Genomic DNA, 24,374 nt, shown 5'->3' on the forward strand with positions numbered 1-24,374 from the left:
TCAAGACTAAAATATTGGGTCAGTTCAACAGTTCATGCAACTGTTTCCTAGTCAAACTTCTCAACATAAACTTAAAGATTTCCCACCTCACAGAATGTTGATCAAACTATCTGATATTGATCCATTTTCATTGCAGTGCTTCAACGAGGAATTGATTATTGTATCTGCAGTCATCCGTGGTTCCGTCAGCAAAAATATTGTCTTGTTGGGATCAACTGTAGTTTTAAAATGTGAAAATATTTTAATATTGTACTCCTTCCCATTATCATTTGTGTTTAAGCGGCTTAGGAACATTGGACTCATAGTTTTATTGACCTGTCCACTAAAACATACAGGATCTCTTTTTGACACTGATAATCTAAATACATTTAGTACTTCATAGTATCCACTCATTGACCTTCATATCATGAGGAAGGAGGGGCTGAGATTTTGAAAATATAGTTGATGGAAGAGATTTGCAGAAAAAGGGTGGTCTGAAGTCTTGGGGATATTTATGAATGAGGTAAGGGTTTTGCAATCGATATCCTTTTACTGATTGTTATGTAGTGTGGGAGGAAGGAACCTTAGGTTGCAGCCTGTCTTTTAGTCGCTGGTCAGGGTGAAGATCAGAGGGTCTCCTGGTAGTTTAGCTCTTAGTCTAAGCTGGATCTACCACCTGAAGTGTCTAAATCAGTGGAGAAAGTTCACCAGCTTATTTGCCTATGAGTTCTATTCTATAAGTGACTTTTTATTGTATGTTGGCAAGGCTTTCCAGTTCTCTCAACATTTGAAATCTGTAGACACTACATGGTACATTTAGCATTAGCTCAACCAGATGCAGAGCCTTAATTTGAATAATTTTAACAAAAGTTTAAAAATAATTCAGATCTGGCAGCTTCTGTGGGAGACATAGAGTTTTTTTTAAGGTTAGATTCTCTACAGTGTGGAAACAAGTCCTTCGGCCCAACCAGTCCACACCGACCCTCTGAAGAGTAATCCACCCAGACCCATTTCTCTCTGACTAATGCACCTAACACTATGGGCAATTTAGCATGGCCAATTCACCTGACCTGCACATCTTTGGACTGTGGGAGGAAACTGGAGCAAACCCACGCAGACAGGGGGAGAATGTGCAAACTCCACACAGATAGTCACCTGTGGCTGGAATCAAACCTGGGATCCTGGTGCTGTGAGGCTGCAGTGCTAACCACTGAGCCATCGTTAATGTATCGAGACTGGTGTGACTCTGTGACAAAGTCATACCAGATTTGAAATGGTAACTCTCTTTTTGTTCACAGATGCTGCCAGATGTGTTGAGTTTTTCCACCATTCTCCATGTTTCAGATTCCCAGTACCTGCAGCTATCTGCTTTTATTTAAAAATTATTAATTTGTTTGGACCACCTCTCAAGATATTTCTGTTTTTAATGGAAAGGTAATTATTGATGTATTCTTGTGGTATTTGATTGATACCAGGTCTTGCTATTTTTAAAAAAAGTGTAGATATCAAACTACAGCAATGACAAAGGATGAATATAACATGCACAAATCCGAAGGAACTTGACTGGCTTTTCATTGAACAGCGAAATGGCTAAAACAAAAACGCAAGTTGCTGGAGAAATTTCAGCAAGACTGACATCATCCATAAAGAGAAAGCAGAGTTAACATCTCAGGTTCAGTTCTGAGGAAGTGAAAACATTGACTCTACTTTCTCTCCACAGATGCTGCCAGACCTACTGAATTTTGATTAGATTAGATTACTTAGCGTGGAAACAGGTCCTTCGGTCCAACAAGTCCACACCAACCCTCTGAAAAGCAATCCACCCAGACCCATTCCCCTACATTTACCCCTTCACCCAACACTAAGGGCAATTTACCATGGCCAATTCACCTAACCTGCACATCTTTGGACTGTGGGAGGAAACCGGAGCACCCGGAGGAAACCCACGCAGACACTGGGATAACGTGCAAACTCCACACAGTTGCCTGAAGCGGGAATTGAACCCGGGTTTCTGGCGCTGTGAGGCAGCAATGCTAGCCACCGTGCCACTGTGCTGAATTTCTCCAGCAATTTATGGTTTTGTTTTAGATCTCCAGCATCTACAGTTTTTTGTTTCGAGAAATGGCAGATGCAGATTAGTGCAGAGAAATGTGAGAATGGAGATTGCATTGGAGCATACTGGAAGTATTAGACAGGCGAGACGTCTTGTGCGTTTTAATACACAGATAGTTTTAGCAACCAGTCCAATGTTCCAGGCTGTTTACATAAATAGCATGTGAGGATATGAGGTAAGATATATAAGACATTAACTCAGCTAATTTTATGATTGACTTGAGTACAACAAAGTTCTGGTTGGCACCAATTTATAGCAGAACCTAAAGGCATAATGCCTGAGGGGAGAGAGATTCTAATTGACTTTTTCTCACTGGAAAGAGAAAATAGAGAAGCTCTTTTCCCAAAGAATTTGGATGATTTTCAACTGCAAGAAACCCTAAGAAAACTCTTAAGGTTTACTGTTCCTTTTTGTCTTTGTATTGCAAAGGCAGTTCACAGTCCGGACAGCTGACTTGCTATTATTTCCAGCAATCACAATTCACTAAGATGAAATTGTGTAACTTTTATCATATGCTTTCAGAAAAGCCTTGTGAATTGAATCTCCTATTTAGCCCCTTACCCACTTCAAAGAATTAATAAATTTCTGATGCACAACCTGTTTCAAACCATTCCTTATGGGCTTCACCTGCTTTTTAAAAACAAAATGATGGATCACATTAAGTGCTCTTAAGTATTTTCTGCACTATTGATGTTAGGCTATCTAGCCTATAATTACTTAATTCATGGCAGTCCTTTTTATAATAAGTTAGTAATAAGTAACTTTAGCCCTTAAGCAAACATAGTGCATATTGAGGCCCTCATTTCTTTTTTGAAAAAAAAAACTCATGTCTTATTTGTATGGTCGACTGTGAAAATCTGACCTGATCCAGGAGCACGATTTCTGTCATAATAACAATCTTCCTTCAATTTAATAAAGCGTATTTCTCCATGAAATTCTTGATTCTGTTCATTATTTTATAAGAATATAAATCACAAAAGCTTCGCTCAGTTAATTTCTTGGATTTTATAATTATATATTTTGTAAACTGTGTACATTGTGAAGTAATTTCACAAGTTCTGAAATGGCAGGTCCGGCATGCAGGGAACTTTATGCTTCAGGCCAGCTGCATCTTTCACTGTCTTCTTTTCCAATTTTTTTTCCCTCTTTTCTTCCATCTTCTGGCGTCGTGAGGAAGCTGGAGTGGTGTTGGAGGGCTGGGGGCAACAGCACTGGTGGTGCTCACATCATGGACTCTTGGCACCGGTAGGTCTAGAACCTGGACTCAGAACTCGGTGGGCTCTTGGCTGCAGGAGAGCTTGGCGCTTGGATCAGGTCTTCGACAGGCCCACGGCAGGGATAGAAGGGTTGTTGGTTGCGGCCGCGCCTGATGGGTTGTCGACTGTGAAAGAGCTTGGTGCCCGGAGCGGAGCTGCCATCTTTGTATTGTCTAAGGTTGAGTTTGGTGTAGACTGGAGGCAAGATCCCAGTGCGGGCTGCTTGTAGGCCTGTAATGCTGAAATTTTTATTTCTTTACCTTTCTAATTTATTCCTAATATCCTGTACCTAAGGTGGTGTCTAAGTAGCAACTTGGTAAACGTTTCACTGTACTCATATGAATACATGTGACAATAACCCTAATTCAAATTTATTAGCAGTGTGATTGGCAGAGATTGCATTCAGTGAGCAGCACCTCTTTGTTCATGCAAGTCCAAGTACTACTTGGAATAAAATATGATTTAACAAAATGTTAATTGTAACTAATGTTTTGCTGTTTTGTACAAGTTTATACAGGTTGTACAAGATTGAAATAAAGTATTCTCAATCCATTTGCAGTTGTTTAAAGCAGGAAAGCTAGTATTTGCAATGGTATAAGCCTGGCCTGTTACCTATTTGAAGGAGAAAATGCGATCAAATCTGTTTGAACTTTGAATTCAGACTCGTTACTGTGGGAATAGAAATTAATCACCACAAGACTGCAAGCTCCCCTAAAAGCCACGTGGCATTCTGACTTGGATTTTTAATGCTATGCACAGGATCACAGAATTGCTTTGGTGCAAAGTAGGCGGTTGAGCCCGTCAGGTCTTCTCTGGCTCTCCCACTGTATTATAATTTAGTGCAATTTTTCCACCCTTTTCCATTAAGCTTTCACATTACGAGATCATTTAAATAGAAATAAAGGCCTTTTGAATGCCTTGGTGGAATCTGTCTCTGCTACATGTCCAAGTAGTGCATTCTGGATTCAAGCTGCACACTGTATGGAAAGTTTTTTTTTCTTTCATGTTGCACTTACTAATTTTATACAAGAGAAGTAAGTTATGCTAAACTTAACCAGGTCATTTGTTTGACCTCATCTGAAATATTGTGTATCGATTTGGGTGTCACACTGGAGATGGTGAAGAAAAAATATATAAGAATGATTGTAACAATGCAAAACTTCAGTTGGTGAAAGATTGGGGAGGTTGGGACTGATGGAAATTTTCAAAATTGAGGGGGATGGATAAAGTAGATAGGGAGAAACTGTTCCCATTGCTGAAAGGGACAAGAGGGTACAGTTTTGAAGTATGATACGAGAAAATCCTTTCTAATGTACTGGTTTGTGCCTGGATTGTACTGTCTGGAATTGGAGGCTGAGTCAATCAAGGCATTTTAAGAGGACGTTATTTCTATTCAAACAAACATCACGTAAAAGGGGCGGAGAAATGCAAAGGATCGGAACAAAGTTATATTGCTTGTTGGAAAACTAGTGCAGACAGGATGGGATGAATGATCTCCTTCTGCATTATAACAATTCTATAAAATTTGGAAGGAGCTAGAAAACTTAAGTCAAAGGTCGTAATATCTCCATTATTGCCTCTACCAAATTGGCATAGGGCAAATCTGATTAGAGAGATGAATATGTGGCTAAATGACTGGTATAGTATTAATGAGTTCTGATTCATTGGGTGCTTGCACCAATACTGGGGAAAGTGGAATCTGTACTGATGAGAATCTCCTCCTGAAGTCCGCTGGGCCATACTTCTGTGGACGTACAGAGACAATTTTGAACGAAATAGTGGTGGCAAGGGTTCAGATTTGGGAAGATGTGGTAAATCAAAAAATAAAAGTCAGAAGAATAGGGCCAAAGACAAAGGTGCTAATACTGTATAGGAAAGGATAAACATTGTTTCAGAAAGGGATAGAGATTACAATCTTGAGAGGCAACTAACAGATAAGATTAGAATTTTAATAAAAAGTGTAAGGATAAAACTGAAGAGCTCTGTATCTGAATGCACATAGCATTTGAAACAAAACCGATGAATTGAGGTTACAAATAGAAACAAATGGATTATGATTTATAACCATTGTAGAGGAATGGCTGCAGAATGACATAGTATTGAACCTTGAAGGCGATAGCACATTTAGGAATTTAGAAAAAGTAGAGAGAGATGGCTGTGTTAGTATTGACCCAATAGAAAGGGCTAACCTTGTTTAGGAAACCAAGATATGGAAATAGTTCAGATAGAAATGAAAAATGATGAAAGCCAAAAGTCAGGGCGTGGTCTGCGCACTCCCTAATAGCAATTACGTATTAAAGTGAAGCATAAAGAAAGAAATAATGAGAACTTATCAGAAAGGCATGGTGATAATCATAGGAAATTTTGATCTACATATTTGCTGGAAAAGTCAGATGGACAAAGGTAACTTAGATGAGTTCATGGAATGCTTGTTTTGGAGTTGACCAGAGAGTATGTTATAATTGTATTGGGTATTGTGACAAGATTAATTAATAATCTCATAGGGAAAAGCCCCTCCATCTAGGTAGCATTGACTATAACATAATGAAATGTTACTTTTGTTTAAGAGAGACAGGAGTGCATCTAAGACCATTTTTAAACATTTAAATAAGCGAATTTGAGAAGCCATGAAAGGAATGCTGATTGATGTGAATTGGCAAATTAAATTAAAGAATAAGTCAAGGAAGATGCAGTGGCAGATATTTAAGGTGATATTTCAGAATATACTGAATTGATATTCCGGTGATAAACACTCCAAGAAATGGATCTACCATTCATGGTTAACTGGTAACTTTAAAAAAAGCATTTAATTGTTTTTGAATTATGCAAAGACAGGTGCCAGGTCAGAGACAGGGCAGAATATTAAAAAAAACAAAATGGCCAAAACGTTGAATAAAAAAGTAACATTGTAATAGGAGAGAAGGATGGTTAGAAAGCTAAAATGGATATTAAGCTTTTCAATAAATATTTAGAAAAAATAAAGTTAGCATTAATCGTGTAGAAAATGAGAAAAACAACGGAAATTGCTGGAAAATCTTAGCAGGGTCTGGCAGCATTTGTGAAGAGAAAGCAATGTCAACACTTCAAGTGCAGTGACCCTTCTTCAGAATTGAACAGAAATTGAGACTGGATCATTAATAATGGAAAATAAGGCAAAGGTTTTGAATAGATATTTTACGTCTGTCTTAGCTATAATGAATGCAAATGAAATCCTAGAACCAGCAATAAATTACAAAATTGAAGAGAGTATGGAACTCGAGAAAATTACAATCACTGGGCAAGTGATACGAAGTAAATTCTGAGAGCTACAGGCTGACAAGTGGCTGGGTTTTGATGGACTTCATTCTAGGGTCTCAAAAGAAATAGCCTGTGAAGTAGTGGTGCGTTAGTTCTAAATTCCACACCTGCCAGTATTGAGTACATTTTCAGTTGTATTTTCCACCTGACATCTTTCCTAAGCAAATTCTCTCCTCTTCTTTTTAATTTCTATATCCTTTTTCATTTAGGGAGGTCAGAATTTGTTTGCCCTTCCTTTCTCTTTTGAGGATATATGCCTTGACTTACATTTAAGCATGCTCTTCTTCAAAGGATGTCCCATTGTTCAGCTACAGCATTTCCCATTTGGCTCTAATCTCTCTGTACCAACTGTTCCATTGTATTGGTTCACCTCCAGTTAGTATTCTTACTCTGGAATATCTGTTGTCCTTTTTCCAAGATCATGCTAAACCTTTTATAGAGTCATGCAGCATGGAAATATACCCTGCGGTCCCACTGGACCAAGTTTTCCAAGCTAAACTATTCAATTTTCCTGCACTTGGTCCATATCCCTTGGAACCTTTCCAATTCACATACCTATCCAAGCCACTTCTTCTGTCAGTTCATTCCACACATCAATCACCCAATGTCTGAAAAGGTTGCCCCTTAGTCCCTTTTAAAATTTTTCTTCTCACCTTAAAAATATGCCCCTTAGTTTTGAACTAACCCACACTAGGGAAAAAGACCTTTGCTAGTCACCTTATCCATGCCTTATCATGATTTTATAATCCTCGTAGGGTCATCCTATAACCTCCTATACTCCAGTGAAAAAGTCTCCTGCCACTCCTTATGTGATTATCCCTAAATGTTGCCCATTGATGCTTGATCCAGTTGGCTCATTGTGTCTCCAAGAATCAGGTCTATTGCTCTCTCCTTTATTGCGGACTGGATACACTGTGTTGTACAAAATTCTCCTGGACACAATCTAATAATGCTATTCCTGTTTACACTTAACACTATTCCAGTTTATATTATTATAGTGCTATAATGGTGCAATTCTGTCATTTCCTTGCAGATTTGTTCCTCTTCATCCTTAAATGATGCCAAACAAAAAAATATTAACTATCGTATTCCTTAGCTCTAGTCAAATCTAATCTGTTCTTGAATCTTTTGAAGCATTCTTTTTCTTCAGCACTGCAATGCTGTGCTTAACCAAGACTGCCATCTCTCTTCCTGTTCTTTCTTGCTGATATTTTCTGAGTACCCTGGAAGCAAGAATATTTAAATCCCAGTCTGACTTCCTTCATCCAGGTCTCAGTTATTGCCATAATATTATAAAATGCACCTGTATATCATCAGTTTTCACCTATTCTAATACAACCTCTCTTTTCCTGTGACAAAATCTAAAATCTAAGTCTACGACCTGTATTTCCCTGTATTTTGTGAACCGTGGTATTCCAATATTCTGATAAGGTTTGTTGCTGGAAAAATGCAGCAGGTCAGGCAGCATCCAAGGAGCAGGAGAATTGACGTTTCGGGCATAAGCCCTTCTTCAGGATTGAGGAAGGTGAGCCAAGCAGCCTAAGATAAAAGGTAGGGAGGAGGGACTTGGGGGAGGGACGATGGGAATGCGATAGGTGGAAGGAGGTTATGGTGAGGGTGATAGGCCGGAGAGGGGGTGGGGGCGGAGAGGTCGGGAAGATGATCGCAGGTCAAGGAGGCGGTGCTGAGTCCGAGGTTTGGGACTGAGATAAGGTGGGGGGAAGGGAAATGAAGCTGGAGAAATCTGCATTCATCCCTTGTGGTTGGAGGGTTCCTAGGCAGAAAACGAGGCGCTCTTCCTCCAGGCGTTGTGTTGCCATGGTCTAGCGATGGAGGAGGCCAAGGACCTGCATGTACTTGGCGGAGTGGGAAGGGGAGTTAAAGTGTTCCGCCACGGGGCGGTTGGGTTGGTTGGTGCGGATGTCCCAGAGGTGTTCTCTGAAACATTCTGCAAGTAGGCAGCCTGTTTCCCCAATGTAGAGGAGGCCACATTGGGTGCAGCAAATGCAGTAAATGATGTGTGTGGAGGTGCAGGTGAATTTGTGACAGATATGAAGGATCCCTTGGGGCCTTGGAAGGAAGTGAGGGGGGAGGTGTGCGCGCAAGTTTTGCATTTCTTGCAGTTACAGGGGAAGGTGCCTGGAGTGGAGATTGGATTGGTGGGGGTTTTGGACCTGACAAGGGAGTCACATAGGGATTGGTCTTTCCGGAACGTTGATAAGAGAGGGGAGGGAAATATATTCTTGGTGGTGGGGTCTGTTTGGAGGTGGTGGAAATGGCGAAGGATGATACGATGTATCTGGAGGTTGGTGGGGTGGTAGATGAGGACCAGTGGAGTTCTGTCCTGGTGGCGATTGGAGGGGTGGGATTCAAGGGTGGAGGAGTGGGAAGTGGAGGAGATGCGGTGGAGAGCATCGTCAACCATGTCTGAGGGGAAATTGCGTCTTTGAAGAAGGAGGCCATCTGGGTTGTTTGGTATTGGAATTGGTCCTCCTGGGAGCAGATGTGGCGGAGGCAAAGGAATTGGGAATATGGGATGGTGTTTTTACAGGGGGCAGGGTGGAGGAGGTGTAATCTAGGTAGCTGTGGGAGTCGGTCGGTTTATAATAAATGTCCGTGTTGAGTCGGTCGCCCAAGATAGCAATGGAGAGGTCTAGGAAGGGGAGGGAGGAATTTGAGACGGTCCAGGTAAATTTGAGGTCGGGGTGGAAGGTGTTAATAAAGTGGGTGAACTGTTCAAACTCCTCGTGGGAGCACGAGGTAGCGCTGATACAGACATTGATGTAGCGGATGAAAAGGTGGAGGGTGGTGCCAGTGTGGCTGCAGAAGATGGACTGTTCCACACTTCCTAGTTGATTCTAATATTCTATCCTGGTTCCTACACCCCGTGGAGCTAATTTAAAGCCTGCATGTAGCATGGATAGAATTGCCCACAACGAGTTCAGACTGGCTGGGTCCAACTTTTCCAGCTCATATATGTGCTGTCTCCCCGATGAGCCAGTCATAGTGACCCAGGAATTTGAAACATTCACGAACTCATCAAACTCTTGGTAATCCGTTTTTCTCCTACTGTCACTAGAACAAACTTGTGGAACTCTCTTCCTGAATGTGCTGAGTGTACCTGCACCATGTGTACTCCAAGATTCAGTGGTTAGCACTGCTGCCTCACAGCGCCTGTAGACCCGGGTTCAATTCCCGACTCAGGCGACTGACTGTGTGGAGTTTGCATGTTCTCCCCGTGTCTGCGTGGGTTTCCTCCGGGTGCTCCGGTTTCCTCCCACAGTCACAAAGATGTGCGGGTCAGGTGAATTGGCCAAGCTAAAATTGCCCATAGTGTTAGGTAAGGGGTAAATGTAGGGGTATGGGTGGGTTGCGCTTTGGCGGGTCGGTGTGGACTTGTTGGGCCGAAGGGCCTGTTTCCACACTGTAAGTCTAATCTAAAATCTAATCTACCGGCTCACTGCTATCTTATTGGCACAAATGTTTGTGGAGACAGTGAAGCTCACATTCCATCAAATCACTTTTGTTTAGAAAGAGTCAAATTTCAAAACACAACCCATTAACTGAAAAGCAATGGTACAGTCTTTGTAAAATGCACAGAACGTTTGCACAGTAAATGATGTTTGCATAACAAAATCTTGGGTTTTCTGTTTCGCCCCTAGTTGTCAAGTTTGCACAAAATATGTCAACTACGTTGAATTGGTCTTGTTTGCATTAAAAATACTTGTAGAGTATTGAAGAAACAAACGTTAAAAGATTTGAGTCCTGACACAAGATATTTGGGTACAGCATTGTTCTTGGATTTGCCAGCTGAAGATCTGAAACTTTAGTTCTTTGCAAACATTCTATTTACTCCCAGGACTTGGCTTTGGACTTACAAGGACATTGATTCCAGGGCTATGAGGTTGATCTATTGTTAATATGGCATCAATACACAAGGAAATATCTGACTTGTTAATTCTTTCAGAATTCACTAAAAATGTTTAATGTAGTTAGTTTTAAAGTAGTTAGTCACAGACTTGTTATTGTGTTGAGCTAAAAGTAGTCTTTTTCAAAGAATAAAAAGCTGTGCAAAGTGGAGGAAAACAAGTCGGTCAGACTGAAATCAACATTTGTTGTCAACAACAGTATAATAATCATGACTTTATAAGCCTGATGTGGTTTGAAGTTAGATTTGTCATTCTGTTGCATACTGATTCCATTTTGCATTAGATGTAAAAGGTCAGCTTAAACATTCGGCCTTTGTTATGGTGCACCAAAAGAAGTAATGTTTCTGAGAAGTAATTCTTAAGTTAAATGTTGTCACATGAATCCATCTCACAGAGTGGACGTAGCTTTTTGTCTGAGTAGTCTAATTTTAGGTTATTTATATTTAGAAATGCAAGCCAGCTCTTAGACGAGTCCATTCTGTGATTCTGTTTTGGAAGCACTTCACCATGTTGTATGTTCTGAATAATCTGCTTTTATTATCTTTTTGAAGCTGTGCATGCCAGATCACAACACAACATCGTACATGTTTTTCCTCATGTTACCTTAGGTCCATTTGCCAAAAGCCTTATGTCTGTGGACTCTGGTTGCTGACTCTTCTGTACAGAAGGAGAAAGTGAGGACTGCAGATGCTGGAGATCAGAGCTGAAAATGTGTTGCTGGAAAAGCGCAGAAACCTGTCTTTCCTTATTTTTTCCATCAAAATAGTTCATGAATTTTGATTAATACTGTTAAGTCCACCCTTTATCCATCTGTTTCAAGGGGAAATGGGAGGTTTCTTCAGTCACCCATGCGCTGGATGTCATGTATTCTTGGTACCATTTTAGTAAATCTCTTCTGTACCCCCTCCATGATTTTGGCAATCTTCTCCCCATATGCACAGTCAAACACAAAATTCCAGTGAAAACCTTGTTGTGGTTCTGTTCGCCGAGCTGGAAGTTTTTGCTGCAAACGTTTCGTTCCCTGGCGAGGGAACATCATCAGTGCTATTGGAGCCTCCTGAGAAGCGCTGCTTTGATGTTTCTTCCGGTATTTATAGTGGTTTGTTCAAGTGAAAACCTTGATTTATAAATCTTCAAGTAAAAAATGAGGTCTGCAGATGCTGGAGATCACAGCTGCAAATGTGTTGCTGGTTAAAGCACAGCAGGTCAGGCAGCATCTCAGGAATAGAGAATTCGACGTTTCGAGCATAAGCCCTTCATCAGGAATAAGAGAGAGAGCCAAGCAGGCTAAGATAAAAGGTAGGGAGGAGGGACTAGGGGGAGGGGCGATGGAGGTGGGATAGGTGGAAGGAGGTCAAGGTGAGGGTGATAGCCGGAGTGGGGTGGGGGCGGAGAGGTCAGGAAGAGGATTGCAGGTTAGGAGGGCGGTGCTGAGTTGAGGGAACCGACTGAGACAAGGTGGGGGGAGGGGAAATGAGGAAACTGGAGAAATCTGAATTCATACCTTGTGGTTGGAGGGTTCCCAGGCGGAAGATGAGGCGCTCCTCCTCCAGCCGTCGTGTTGTTGTGTTCTGCCGGTGGAGGAGTCCAAGGACCTGCATGTCCTCGGTGGAGTGGGAGGGAGAGTTAAAGTGTTGAGCCACGGGGTGATTGGGTTGGTTGGTTCGGGCGGCCCGGAGGTGTTCTCTGAAGCATTCCGCAAGTAAGCGGCCTGTCTCACCAATATAGAGGAGGCTACATCGGGTGCAGCGGATGCAATAGATGATGTGTGTGGAGGTACAGGTGAACTTGTGGCGGATATGGAAGGATCCCTTGGGGCTGACTCCCACAGCTACCTGGACTACACCTCCTCCCACCCTGCCCCCTGTAAAAACGCCATCCCATATTCCCAATTCCTTCGTCTCTGCTGCATCTGCTCCCAGGAGGACCAATTCCAACACCGCACAGCCCAGATGGCGGCCTCCTTCAAGGACCGCAGATTCCCCCCAGACGTGATCGATGATGCCCTCCACCGCATCTCCTCCACTTCCCGCTCCTCCGCCCTTGAGCCCCGCTCCTCCAACCGCCACCAAGACAGAACCCCCCCTGGTTCTCACCTACCACCCCACCAACCTCCGCATACAACGTATCATCCGCCACCATTTCCGCCACCTCCAAACGGACCCCACCACCAAGGATATATTTCCCTCCCCTCCCCTATCAGCGTTCCGCAAGGACCACTCCCTTTGTGACTCCCTCGTCAGATCCACACCCCCCACCAACCCAACCTCCACCCCCGGCACCTTCCCCTGCAACCGCAGGAAATGTAAAACTTGCGCCCACACCTCCACACTCACTTCCCTCCAAGGCCCCAAGGGATCCTTCCATATCCGCCACAAGTTCACCTGTATCTCCACACACATCATCTATTGCATCCGCTGCACCCGATGTGGCCTCCTCTATATTGGTGAGACAGGCCGCTTACTTGCGGAACGCTTCAGAGAACACCTCCGGGCCACCCGAACCAACCAACCCAATCACCCCGTGGCTCAACACTTTAACTCTCCCTCCCACTCCACCGAGGACATGCAGGTCCTTGGACTCCTCCACCGGCAGAACACAACAACACGACGGTTGGAGGAGGAGCGCCTCATCTTCCGCCTGGGAACCCTCCAACCACAAGGTATGAATTCAGATTTCTCCAGTTTCCTCATTTCCCCTCCCCCCACCTTGTCTCAGTCGGTTCCCTCAACTCAGCACCGCCCTCCTAACCTGCAATCCTCTTCCTGACCTCTCCGCCCCCACCCCACTCCGGCCTATCACCCTCACCTTGACCTCCTTCCACCTATCCCACCTCCATCGCCCCTCCCCCTAGTCCCTCCTCCCTACCTTTTATCTTAGCCTGCTTGGCTCTCTCTCTTATTCCTGATGAAGGGCTTATGCTCGAAACGTCGAATTCTCTATTCCTGAGATGCTGCCTGACATGCTGTGCTTTAACCAGCAACACATTTGCAGCAGTTATAAATCTTCAACACTACCTTCTTGTTAAATATGAGTTATCAATCCAGTGAAGCTACAAACAAAAATACTTAGGTGCCAAATAGCATAAGCAGCAAATGATAGACAGCTAAGCAATCTGACCAGTTGGATCTAAACTCTGCAGTCCTGCCACTTCTAGTCATGATTGGTGGTGGACAATCAAACACCTCACCGGAAGAGATGGTGCCAGAAATATTCCCTCCTTCATTGATGAGAGAGCCCAACACAAAAGATAAGGCTGAATGATTCTCAGCAACTTTCAGCAAAAAAGAGATGGATGATCCATCTTCGCATCCTTCAGAGGTCTCCAGCATTACAAATACTCGTCTTCAGCCAATTTGATTTACTCTACATAATGTCAAGAAGTGCTTGGAGACAATGGATACTGCAGAGGCCGTGAGTCCTGAAAATACTTCGGCAATAGTACTGAAGGTTTGTGCTCCAGAGCTTGCCACACTCCTAGCTGAGCTATTCCAGTACAGTTACTGCAATGGTATTCACTCGACAATGGAAAATTTCTGAGATACATCTTGTACACAACAGCAGGACAAATCCAACACAGCCAATTACTGGCCCATCAGCCTTGATTTAATTTGAATTATTTATTGCCACGTGTACCTTGTTACTACACACAATGAAAAGTCTCCATTGGAAGATGGTCATTGTTGTTGGAGGTCAGTCACCTCAGCTCCAGGATATCTCTGCAGAAGTTCAGGGTAGTGTCCACGGCCTGACCATCTTCAGCTTTGTCATCAAAGACTTCCCTTCTATCCTTAGCTAAGAACTGGGGATGTTCACATGATTGTGCAATTTTCAGTACCAGTAATGACTTCTTCGATACTGAAGCAGGTCTGTATTCAAATGCAGCAAGACTTGGGCAATACATGCTTGGGTTGAAAAGTGGCAAATAATATTTGCATTGTATAAAAGCCAAACAATGACCATCTCCAGTAAGAATCAATCTTAATTCCAGCTCCTTGATATTCAATCACACTACCATCACAAGTCCATCACTACCAATGTCCTGCGAAATACTATTTATCAGAAAGTGAACTCAACTTGTCCTGTAAGTACAGTGGTTACAAGAGGTGGTCAGAGGCTAGGACTACTGCTGTAAGTGACACACCTCTTATCTCCCAAAGCATGTCCACCATCTGCAAGACTCCAATCAGGAGTGTGATGGAATACTCCCCACTTTCCTGAATGTCTGCATCTGCAACAATTCAAAGACTTTGACACCATTCAGGACAAAGCAACCCATATCCACAAATATCATCACTCCATTGCCAATTATCAGTAACAGCAGTGAGTACTATCAACAAATTACACTGCAGAAGTCCTCTAAAGGTCCTTAGACAATACCTTTCAAATCAATGACCGCTACCATATTGAAGGATAAGGGCAACAGATACATAGGAACACCACCATCTGCAGGTTCCCCTCCAGGCTATTCACCATCCTGACCAGGAAATATATTGCTGTTCTTTCAGTGTCTGTAGTTTACAGTACTGGAACTTTCTCCCTAATGGCACCATGAGTCCTGCTATAGGACATGCACTACACTAGTTCAAGAAGGTAGGTCACCCACCTCCTTTGTAGAACAGCTAGGGATACGCAATAAATGAGGCCCATGAGTGAATAAAACAAAACTCATTGTTCGTTGTATTTTTGTATCATCTGCAGATTTTGAAAAAATACTATTCCCTCAAGTTCAGGCCATTCATGTAAAGTATAAAGAGAAACTCTGGTCCTAATATCAATTTTTGGGGAACCTTGTACACATTGAAGGCATAGTTGATAAAATTGGTGGCACAGTGGACAGTGAAGAAGGTTTTTTGTAAAATTATAAAGGGATCTTGATCAAATGGAAAAATGGCAGATGGAATTTGAGCTATAGGGAGAGGCTTAAAAGCCTGTGACTGTTTTTCCTGGCATGTTGGAGGCTGAGGGATGATATTAGAAAGGTTTAGAAAATCATGACTGGTGTGGATAGGGTAAATAGATAAAGTCTTTTCCTTGGGGAGGGGGAGTCCAGAACTAGAGGGCATAGGTTTAGGTGAGAGGGGATAAATTTAAAAGGGATTTAAGGGGCAACTTTTTTGCACAGGGTGGTGCATGTATGGAATGAGTTGCCAGAGGAAGTGGTGGAGGCTAGTACAATTGCAACATTTAAAAGGCATCTGGATGGCTGTATGAATAGGAAATGTTTAGAGGGTATTGGCCAAATGAGGGCAAATGGGACTAAATTAATTTAGGACATGTAGCCAGCATGAATGAGTTGGACCGAAGGGTCTGTTTCTGTGCTGCGTAACTGTGTGGTTCTATGACATCAGAATATTTATTCTTTGTGTGCTAAAACAGCCATTTGCCATCCCTTCTTGCTATCTATCCCTTTGTTAATTTTGAATCCCCACTGCACTTGCCTTAATGCCACATATTGCAATGTCATTAATCCTCTGCCTATTTCTTCAAAAGAATACAAATTAAGGTATCCAAATATAATTTGCTTTTAACAGATCATGCTAACGATCATTTATGATCTCATGTCAGTTTTTTCTGGTTATTCAATTGATAGCAAATTCACCTATGAATCACAAGGTCAGGTTTCAAGTTCTATTTCAAGGCTTGAGTGCAAAAATCCAGACTGGTACTGAGGGTGTATTATACTATTGGAGTCATCTTTTGAATGAGTAGAGGCTTATTTGCTTACTTGTAAAAGATCTCATAGCACTGATATTTCAAAGACGAGTGGAACGTTTTCTTTGTTTCGTAGTCAGCATTCATCCCTCAATCAAAATGAGAAGAAAAACATCTAGTTATCAATATGTTGCTGTTTATTGTAATTTACTTAGTATGAATTCGTCCCTGCATTTCTTATATCATGACAGTAAATGCACTTCAAAAAGTGCTTTGTTGGCAATAAAGAGCTTTGTGCCAGTCTGTGGTTGTGAGGGAAGTGCTATAAAAATGCAAGTCTTTTCTCTTTCTCAATTAACTTTGTTCTGAATTATTGCCTGTAAAGGTTTATCCACCACTGATGTTATGCTGATCGACCTGTCATTTTCAGATTTATCCCTTCTATGGAACAGTTGCATGTGTAACATTTCTAGTCTGCTTCAATTCTGTGACACCAGCTCATATTCAAGGAACACTGGAATTTACTCTGCCCGGAGCCTCTATAATTATCCTATTTCTTTCTGGTTACTACATTTCTCTCCCCAACTGTCTTTGCTTTTCCCTCTCACACATTCACTTTCATATCTGATTTCTTACCTTCATCAGAATATTTGTTCTTTGTGTGCTAAAACATACCAGCATGTAGAATAGTGCAGTTTGACCAAAAAGTGCATCCATTTGTTGAAGAAAAGTTGTATTTTATCAATACTTAGGTTTTTTTCAGAAAGTAAATTTACCAGTAACGTTACATTTTCTAGATGGACAATCAGAATTATTAATGACTGATGATGGTTAGATGAACAGAACACAATGGAAGCATGTTATGGATTTACAGAATGCATTTCATCACAAGTATTAAGTATATAGCATTGTTAAAAATCGAGAATATCGAGTTAGGGTAAAATAGGTGTTGCTGAGACTGCAAAAGAATTGGGAGTAATGCATTCCAGCAATTAATACTAGATAGGCTTTCATTCTTGTTATGCATAAATAACTTGAGTGAATAAATGGAAAACACTCTTCAAATTTGCAGACAGAGTAGATTGTGTGGCAAATAGTGAAGAGTCTAGTGAAGGAGCTTAGAAGGGCATAGATTAGCAGAAAACGCTAGCTGTTACAGTGCATTATTGGACAGTTTTGGAGAGGTAAGAAAGAAATGGATGTTTACATTCATTCTGATCCCAGGCAAAACCCACCAATTGTAGGATTTTGTCTCGGATCAGCAATTTCTTAATTAGTTTTGTTCATGATTTAAATGAAAAAAAACTACTGAAAACTCAGAGAACTTGATAACTATGTTATTTTAAATGGTTAATAATGTTAAAGGTTTACATTATAAATACAATGTACTTATTTTCTGAATCAAACTTCGAAATTCAACTTTCCTTCTACATCACTTTGACTTTCCCAAAATTCAAGTTAGATACTGAGAAAAATGTTGAAGGTTAATCACTTTGTCTAAGTACCATATTCATAACAGGGTCGAGATTTCTTGGGAAACACTCTTAATTTATCAAAACTTTCCCTTCTGAGCTTGAAAGGCTTTGATTTTCAGGCAAGAAATCTAGAAGTACAGGTTGATTAAATGTCCTTCTGAAAGAAAGTCTTTTAAGTATTTTTAACAAATTACCTGCTTATAGCCAGCTGGAATGACAGCCTAACACTGCCAGCCCTTACCACTTTTTGTTTATTTGATAAATTTCTCAAACACTGGGAAACCTGATGTCCATGGGTTTTAAATAATAATCATGTGGATAGGCAACCTCTTTGAATGTTTTCACTGTGGCTCCTATAAATGCATTGAGTTGGAGATGGTCGAGGTCATGATTTTGGAAATGTTTACTTTCAACTCACCTATTCTGATGTGACATTTTCGCAGGATAGTTTCTAAAGATTTATTTACAGGATGTGGGCAATGCTGTTTGGCCAGCATTTATTGCCTGTCCCTAATTGCCCTTGAGAAGGTGGTGGTGAGCTGCCTTCTTGACCTGTGGCAGTTCACCTGCTGTTAGTTGCACCACAATGCCATTAGGAAGAGGATTCCAGGATTTTGACTCCGTGATGGTGAAGGACTGCTGATGTATTTCCATGTCAGGATGGTGAGTGGCTTGGAGGGAAGCATGAAGTTGGTGGTGTGCCCCTATATCTGTTGGCCTTGTACTTCTAGATGGGAGTGGTTGTGGGTTTGGCAGATGCTGTCTGAGGATATTTAGTGAATTTCTGCAGTGCATCCTGTTGCTAAGTTAAAAATCACACAACATCAGTTTATAGTCCAACAGATTTAATTGGAAGCACACTAGCATTTGGAGTGCTGCTCCTTCAAGGAGCAGCGCTCTGAGATCTAGTGTGCTTCCAATTAAACCTGTTGGACTATAACCTTGTGTTGTGTGATTTTTAACTTTGTACACCCCAGGCCAACATTGGCATCTCCACATCATGACTAACTATTGCTAGTGAGCGTCAGTGGTGGAGGGAGTGGATGCTTGTGGATGTAGTGTCAATCGAGCGGGCTGCTTTGTCCTAGATGGTATCAAGCTTCTTGAGTGTTGTTGGAGATGCACTCATCCAGGCAAGTGTGGATTATTCCATCACATTCCTGACTTGTGCCTTGTGGATGGTGGACAGGCTTTGAGGAGTCAGGAGGTGTGTTACTCGCAGCAGTATTCCTAGCTTCTGGACCTGCTCTTGTAGCCAGGAATGTGTGCAGTTTCTTAAAGTCTGTTTGGAAGAAGGGCAGGAATAAATTAAATGACAGACATAACTATGGTGCAAGGTGAAAGGAAATAAAAGTATGACAGATTTGGAAAAAAAAAGACCGGTTCAGAGGGAAGGTACATATTAATAGGAATTTGAAATGAAGACAGTTATGCTAAACTGGTGGCTAAATTACGGTGATGGTGTCTGTGCAGTTGTTGTGAATGACAGAGAAAAATGTCCCATTGACACAGTGAGAGATTTCAGTTATGGCTTTGACTAAGGCTGTTTCACTTGCTGGAAATGAATATGTGATGAAAGAGATTCAACGATGGAGCCAGGAGAAAAATTAGAGTAGATTTAAGAGGCAGCACACCCTCAAGTACTTCATCTCCAACCTAGCTTTCCTTTCTAGACTTGCATAGAAGGGAATCTCAGTAGAGAAGTAGATTTATTTTTCCAAAATAAGAGTCCATTTATTCCTTGTTAGAGATTTCAAAAGTATAACTTATTGCAAAGCTCATAAGAGAATAACTTGTTGAATGTTACATTTCTAAAGCAGAAATTTAAATGTCTGTGACAATCAAAAGTTAAAATTTTTAAAACACTATCATTTCTCCCAGTTTGTATTTTCATGATCTTATATTTTGAATTTCAAACAGGCCAGTTTTGCAAATAAATTAGTATGCTTAGATGCCTATGTAGAAATGCTTGTTTGCACTTAAGCTTAATAAAGGATGTCATTTATTAGCTCGAACATTTATTGTTTAAATTAATTTGCTAAGGTATATACATAGAATATGTTTTCTTGGCTATTGCTCAGATATAAGAGCTTGACTTATCTAAGTGGTGGAGAAGGTTGAGCTCTATGTATCATGGTGCTAACTATTAGATATTTTAGAATGGGAATTTCACAACTTCAGTTGACAAATAGTTTGATGGACAGTCTCAGGAAAATTATTGTTTTCACCATATTCGACCTATCTCAGCCTTACTGCTTTGCTTCAGTGTCTGAGTCTTCCTGTAATTGGATTTATCACAATTAAAGCGCTCTATAGACTATGACGCAAGTTTTTTTGAAAAGGCTTGGGCTGAACAGAGCTAGAAAGGAATGTTAAAAACTTTCAGATTTTCTGATTCACATAATTTTTTCCTATATTTAAACTCTTTATTCCAGAAATTCTCAGTTTTATATATGTGTTCTTTCCATCATGCCAGACTGTTACCTCAGTTAGATATTTGTGGTGACATGTGACCCCAATTTTGGATTCAGACGAATATTTGCTATGTAAGTTAATTACTCTTTAATATTTGTTGCTAGGTTTCCAGAGACTATCCTTTCTCCTGTAAATCAGGAATATTAAAACTTTGCAAAACCACGCTCCTATACTACATTTAAGTTCTACAGAACTGCTAAATTAACAAAAAGAAAATATTGCAGACTCTGGAACCTGAAATAAAAACAAAATCGTTAGAAATTCTCAGCAAGTCAGGCAGAATTTGTGGAGGGAAACAGTTACTTTGTGCCAAATTGATTTATTTCGTCCTGCATTTATTTGCATAAGTGCAAATTGTTCTTAATTTCTGTTCAGTGTTGCCCTTTAATTCTTATAAGTTTTAGGTCTAGACCAATATGACCTAGTACAGATTCACAGGTAAAGATTTTTTTCTTTTTTTTTAGATTTTTTACTATGCATTCACTGAAGTTTCTAATGATCTTGTCTGTAAGCCAAAAGGTCAAAACTTGAATTCCTCATTAAAATTGAAAATGTTGGGTGGAAAAATAACCTGTGGGTGTGGCAACATCTGCAAAGAGAAAGAAAAAACAGAACCCAATATTTCAGGTCTGTAACTTTCATCAGAACAAATGAGAGTTCCTCACATTGTTCTTGTGCAGTGAAAGGGAACAGAATTATCATAGAGACAAAGAATGGCCACAGCAGCATCTGAGCTCTGTGCTAGATAGATAGCTTTTAGCATCCTTTTAAATTCTAATGTTTTTCAAATGATCAAAATTAATTTGATAAAATGTTTTATTTTGATATTTCAAAGCAGGAGTCCTGCCGTCAGGATTCCTGAAAATTAAATCCAGTTTGTGAAAATTATCATGCTGATACTGGCATAATTGTGCATAGCTGACATCTAATTAATTTCGATTTTTGATTTATTTGCTTCAGTTGATTATTTAAATATTGATGTTTGATATTCTTTTGAGAATATGGTCTCTTGTTACTCAGGCAAAAGTGAGGACTACAGATGTTGGAGATCAGCATCTAGATTAGAATGATGCTAGAAAAGCACAGCAGGTCAGGCAGTATCCGAGGAGCAGGAAAATCGTGTTTTGGGCAAAAGCCCTTCATCAGGAATGAGCAGGGCTTTTGCCTGAGCCATCGATTTTCCTGCTCCTCAGATGTTGCCTGAACTGCTGTGCTTTTCCAGCACCATTCTAATCTAGTCTCTTGTACTCATGTCATTGATGGTAGTGAATTAACAAGGTTACTGAATATTTTACTGTCTTAACTCTGTGGGCAAATTCAGCAATAACTATTAAATCAAACATATAAGGCAGAAGTTCCTTTCTCTGTGTGAAACTAATTTCCAAATACACGCAACTCATTTTTTACTTCTTGTGGAGGAGCACAAAGATTCTAAGCATTGAGTTTAAGCATCCTCTGTTAGTACTCAGTTATGAAATCATAATTGTCTTTAACATCAACATTTTAAATAGACAGATTACTAAATAGGATCTAGAACTTAAAATTTGAAAGAACTGCGGATGCTGCAAGTAAGAAACAAAAAATGAAATTGCTGGAAAAGCTGAGCAGGTTTGGTAGTATCTGTGGAGAGAAATCAAAGTTAATGTTTCTGGTCCAGTGACCCTTCTTCAGCACTATGAAACGTTACTTTTGAGTTTCTAAAGTAACAGTTGAAATTGTATCGTTGAAAGCAGACACTTCACTGAAGATTTTCACTGAGAACTTCAGGGCAACTTGCAGGGAATAATGATGTAAAGAGATCACCACATACTGAATGATGAGTGTGCTGATTAGTTGCATTCTCTGTTGAAAACACCAGTTAGATGATGACTGACAGTTAATTAAGATTTATTTAAATTTAAACCAGGCAGGATCATTCCGGTCAATCAAGATATTGCCCTGAGAAATAATCCAGAAAATGGTTGTCATTATGTTGTTGAGTTGAAGCAGGAGCAACATATGCACATGTTCTTTTTGTCTGCAAAAAATAGGACTTTGTATGTCAATATCTAACTTACAGTCTGTGAAAGTTCGCCACATCGCAATCCCAACTGAGCGTCATAAATTGGTTATCAACATAATGCTCTGTATTACTCAGTAATATTTAGTAAATGCTTTTCAATTATGTAGTCATGTCTAATGTTGGACAGTTGGTCTTGAGCAATTGCTGAAGAGATAAAGAAGGTTAGCATGATTCTGTGTGCATTCTTGAAAAAAATGTGTTCAATAATACTACTATGAAATCATTTCTAATGTTAGTCTTTAGAATTTTGCAGGCACAAGCTATTTAGGTGTGTTCATTAATTTTCCTGTTGTGAACAAACAAAGGGATATGCTGTTTTATAAGATTCACCAGTCTTTGGTATATATGACCTGCATTAGTGGCATCATATGACACAAACTCATGATTTGAGGAATATCAAAATGTTGAGCAACGGGTGGGCATTGATTAGTTTCACATTGACACTATACACTCATGTATTCAAGTTGTTCTCAAGTCAAAAACATAACCTGCCTATCACATAAATGAGTAATATGAGTTTCAATACCTTTTAGACACAACCAGCCCACACTTGCAAAACATAATGTTTATGTAATTGCTGAATTATCCTAAGTATCTTGACCACTTAATTGTCAGTCATCTAACTGGTGCATTCCCTTTGGAGTGCCTCTACCAATCAGAAGTCTCTTGCCAACCAGTCAGCACTTTGTTATCATACAATATTAAATGTTTTCCCATGACTTTGCTGTTGTTGTGAATTATCTTGATAAATGTTTTGACAGTTGTCTTTTTTACAACAATAATCAAATTCTTTTCCACCAAACAACAAATTGAAAACATACAAAACAGAAATTGCTGGAGAAACTCAACACTTATGGCAGCATCTGTGGAGAGAAAACAATATTGATGTTTCAAGTCCAGTGATCCTTCACAATATGAAAAATCACTTTTTGTAAAACTTGTTTAATCTTATCTTGGTGCAAGAAATTTATATTGCACTGGAGATGTATTTTATAATCAAGCTGAATTAAAATTTTCCATTTGCACAAATGATCACAATATTTGTTTTAACATAGAACATAGAAAAATACAGCACAGTACAGGCCTTTCGGCCCTCGATGTTGTGCCGACCGAAGCCTACCTAACCTACACTAGCCCAATAACCTCCATATGCTTATCCAATGCCCGCTTAAATGACCATAAAGAGGGAGAGTCCACCACTGCTACTGGCAGGGCATTCCATGAACACTCAACTCACAATTCTTTAGATTTAACTGCTTTTCCTGTACAGAAGTATACAGATATTATTTATACTGACTATTTTGGTTCAATAATTTTTTTTCTAGTAATAGGACTTCAAGACTTCGAACAATAATTAATTGTTTCAACCGCGCACATGAGTGTGCGCTCTTGTCTCCTTTAGCTTGTTCTGAGAAGTGATGGTAATGGCTCCATGTCCATTATTCTGTACACAATTTGACTTCTCAGGTGAATCGTCAGTGTTTGGACAGACTAGATTGGGTTGAGATATCTGGTCAGCATGAACGGGTTGAACCGAAGAGTCTGTTTCCATGCTGTACATCTCGATGACTCTCTGACTCTAAAACACTCTGCTGAAAGCAGGAGCAGGTAAAAGCTAACCAACTTAAAATTTTAAGGAAAATAGAATAAGCATCTGTATTCATGACTTTTTATAGAAAATTTCTACATGCTTCCTAATTAAATAACCACCAACAAAACTCTATAAAAAGTTAATTAAATTGCAATAACAGTTTAAATTCCTGGAGGAGAAAGAACAGTAAGTTACTTAATTGCCTTTGGTCTGGAGTGAAGGAGACTGTGTTATTGCTGCTGCCTTTCTTGCTGGCTACTTGCTTCCGCTGTCTTTCTCTTACCTGATGTTTCCTGTACTCGTTTTTAAAATGATCACTTATTATCCTGTCCGTGGTTTTCCATTTCATTTTTCGCCATTGGCTTCTCAGCTGTGGGTCCATGAAGTAGCTGACTATTTGCAGCATGGACCCATTCCTGCATGTGTCAGCATTTAAGTTTCTGTTAAATTTATTATGACTTTGGAATCTATACATGACTTGTTCTCATAAGGTAATGCTGAACTCTCACTTTAGGACAAAATTATTTGAATTCTATGATTAA

General features: G+C 40.3%; 1 protein-coding gene across 7 annotated transcripts in view; it reads left to right on the forward strand.

Annotated features, from left to right (window-relative positions):
- supt3h (SPT3 homolog, SAGA and STAGA complex component) overlaps window positions 1-24,374 on the forward strand; it is a 455,384-nt gene that overhangs the window by 96,117 nt on the left and 334,893 nt on the right. Inside the window, exon 2 of one of the 7 annotated variants that reach the window (XM_060851448.1) lies at window positions 23,709-23,849. The exons of the other annotated variants lie outside the window; for them this stretch is intronic. Within the exon in view, the coding sequence (XP_060707431.1) occupies window positions 23,761-23,849 (89 nt within the window). The 5' untranslated portion in view covers window positions 23,709-23,760. The remainder of the gene's footprint in view (window positions 1-23,708; window positions 23,850-24,374) is intronic. 7 annotated transcript variants of the gene reach the window in all.

Source organism: Hemiscyllium ocellatum, chromosome 3 (genome assembly GCF_020745735.1).
Source record: "Hemiscyllium ocellatum isolate sHemOce1 chromosome 3, sHemOce1.pat.X.cur, whole genome shotgun sequence".
In the NCBI taxonomy this organism is placed as follows: domain Eukaryota; kingdom Metazoa; phylum Chordata; class Chondrichthyes; order Orectolobiformes; family Hemiscylliidae; genus Hemiscyllium; species Hemiscyllium ocellatum.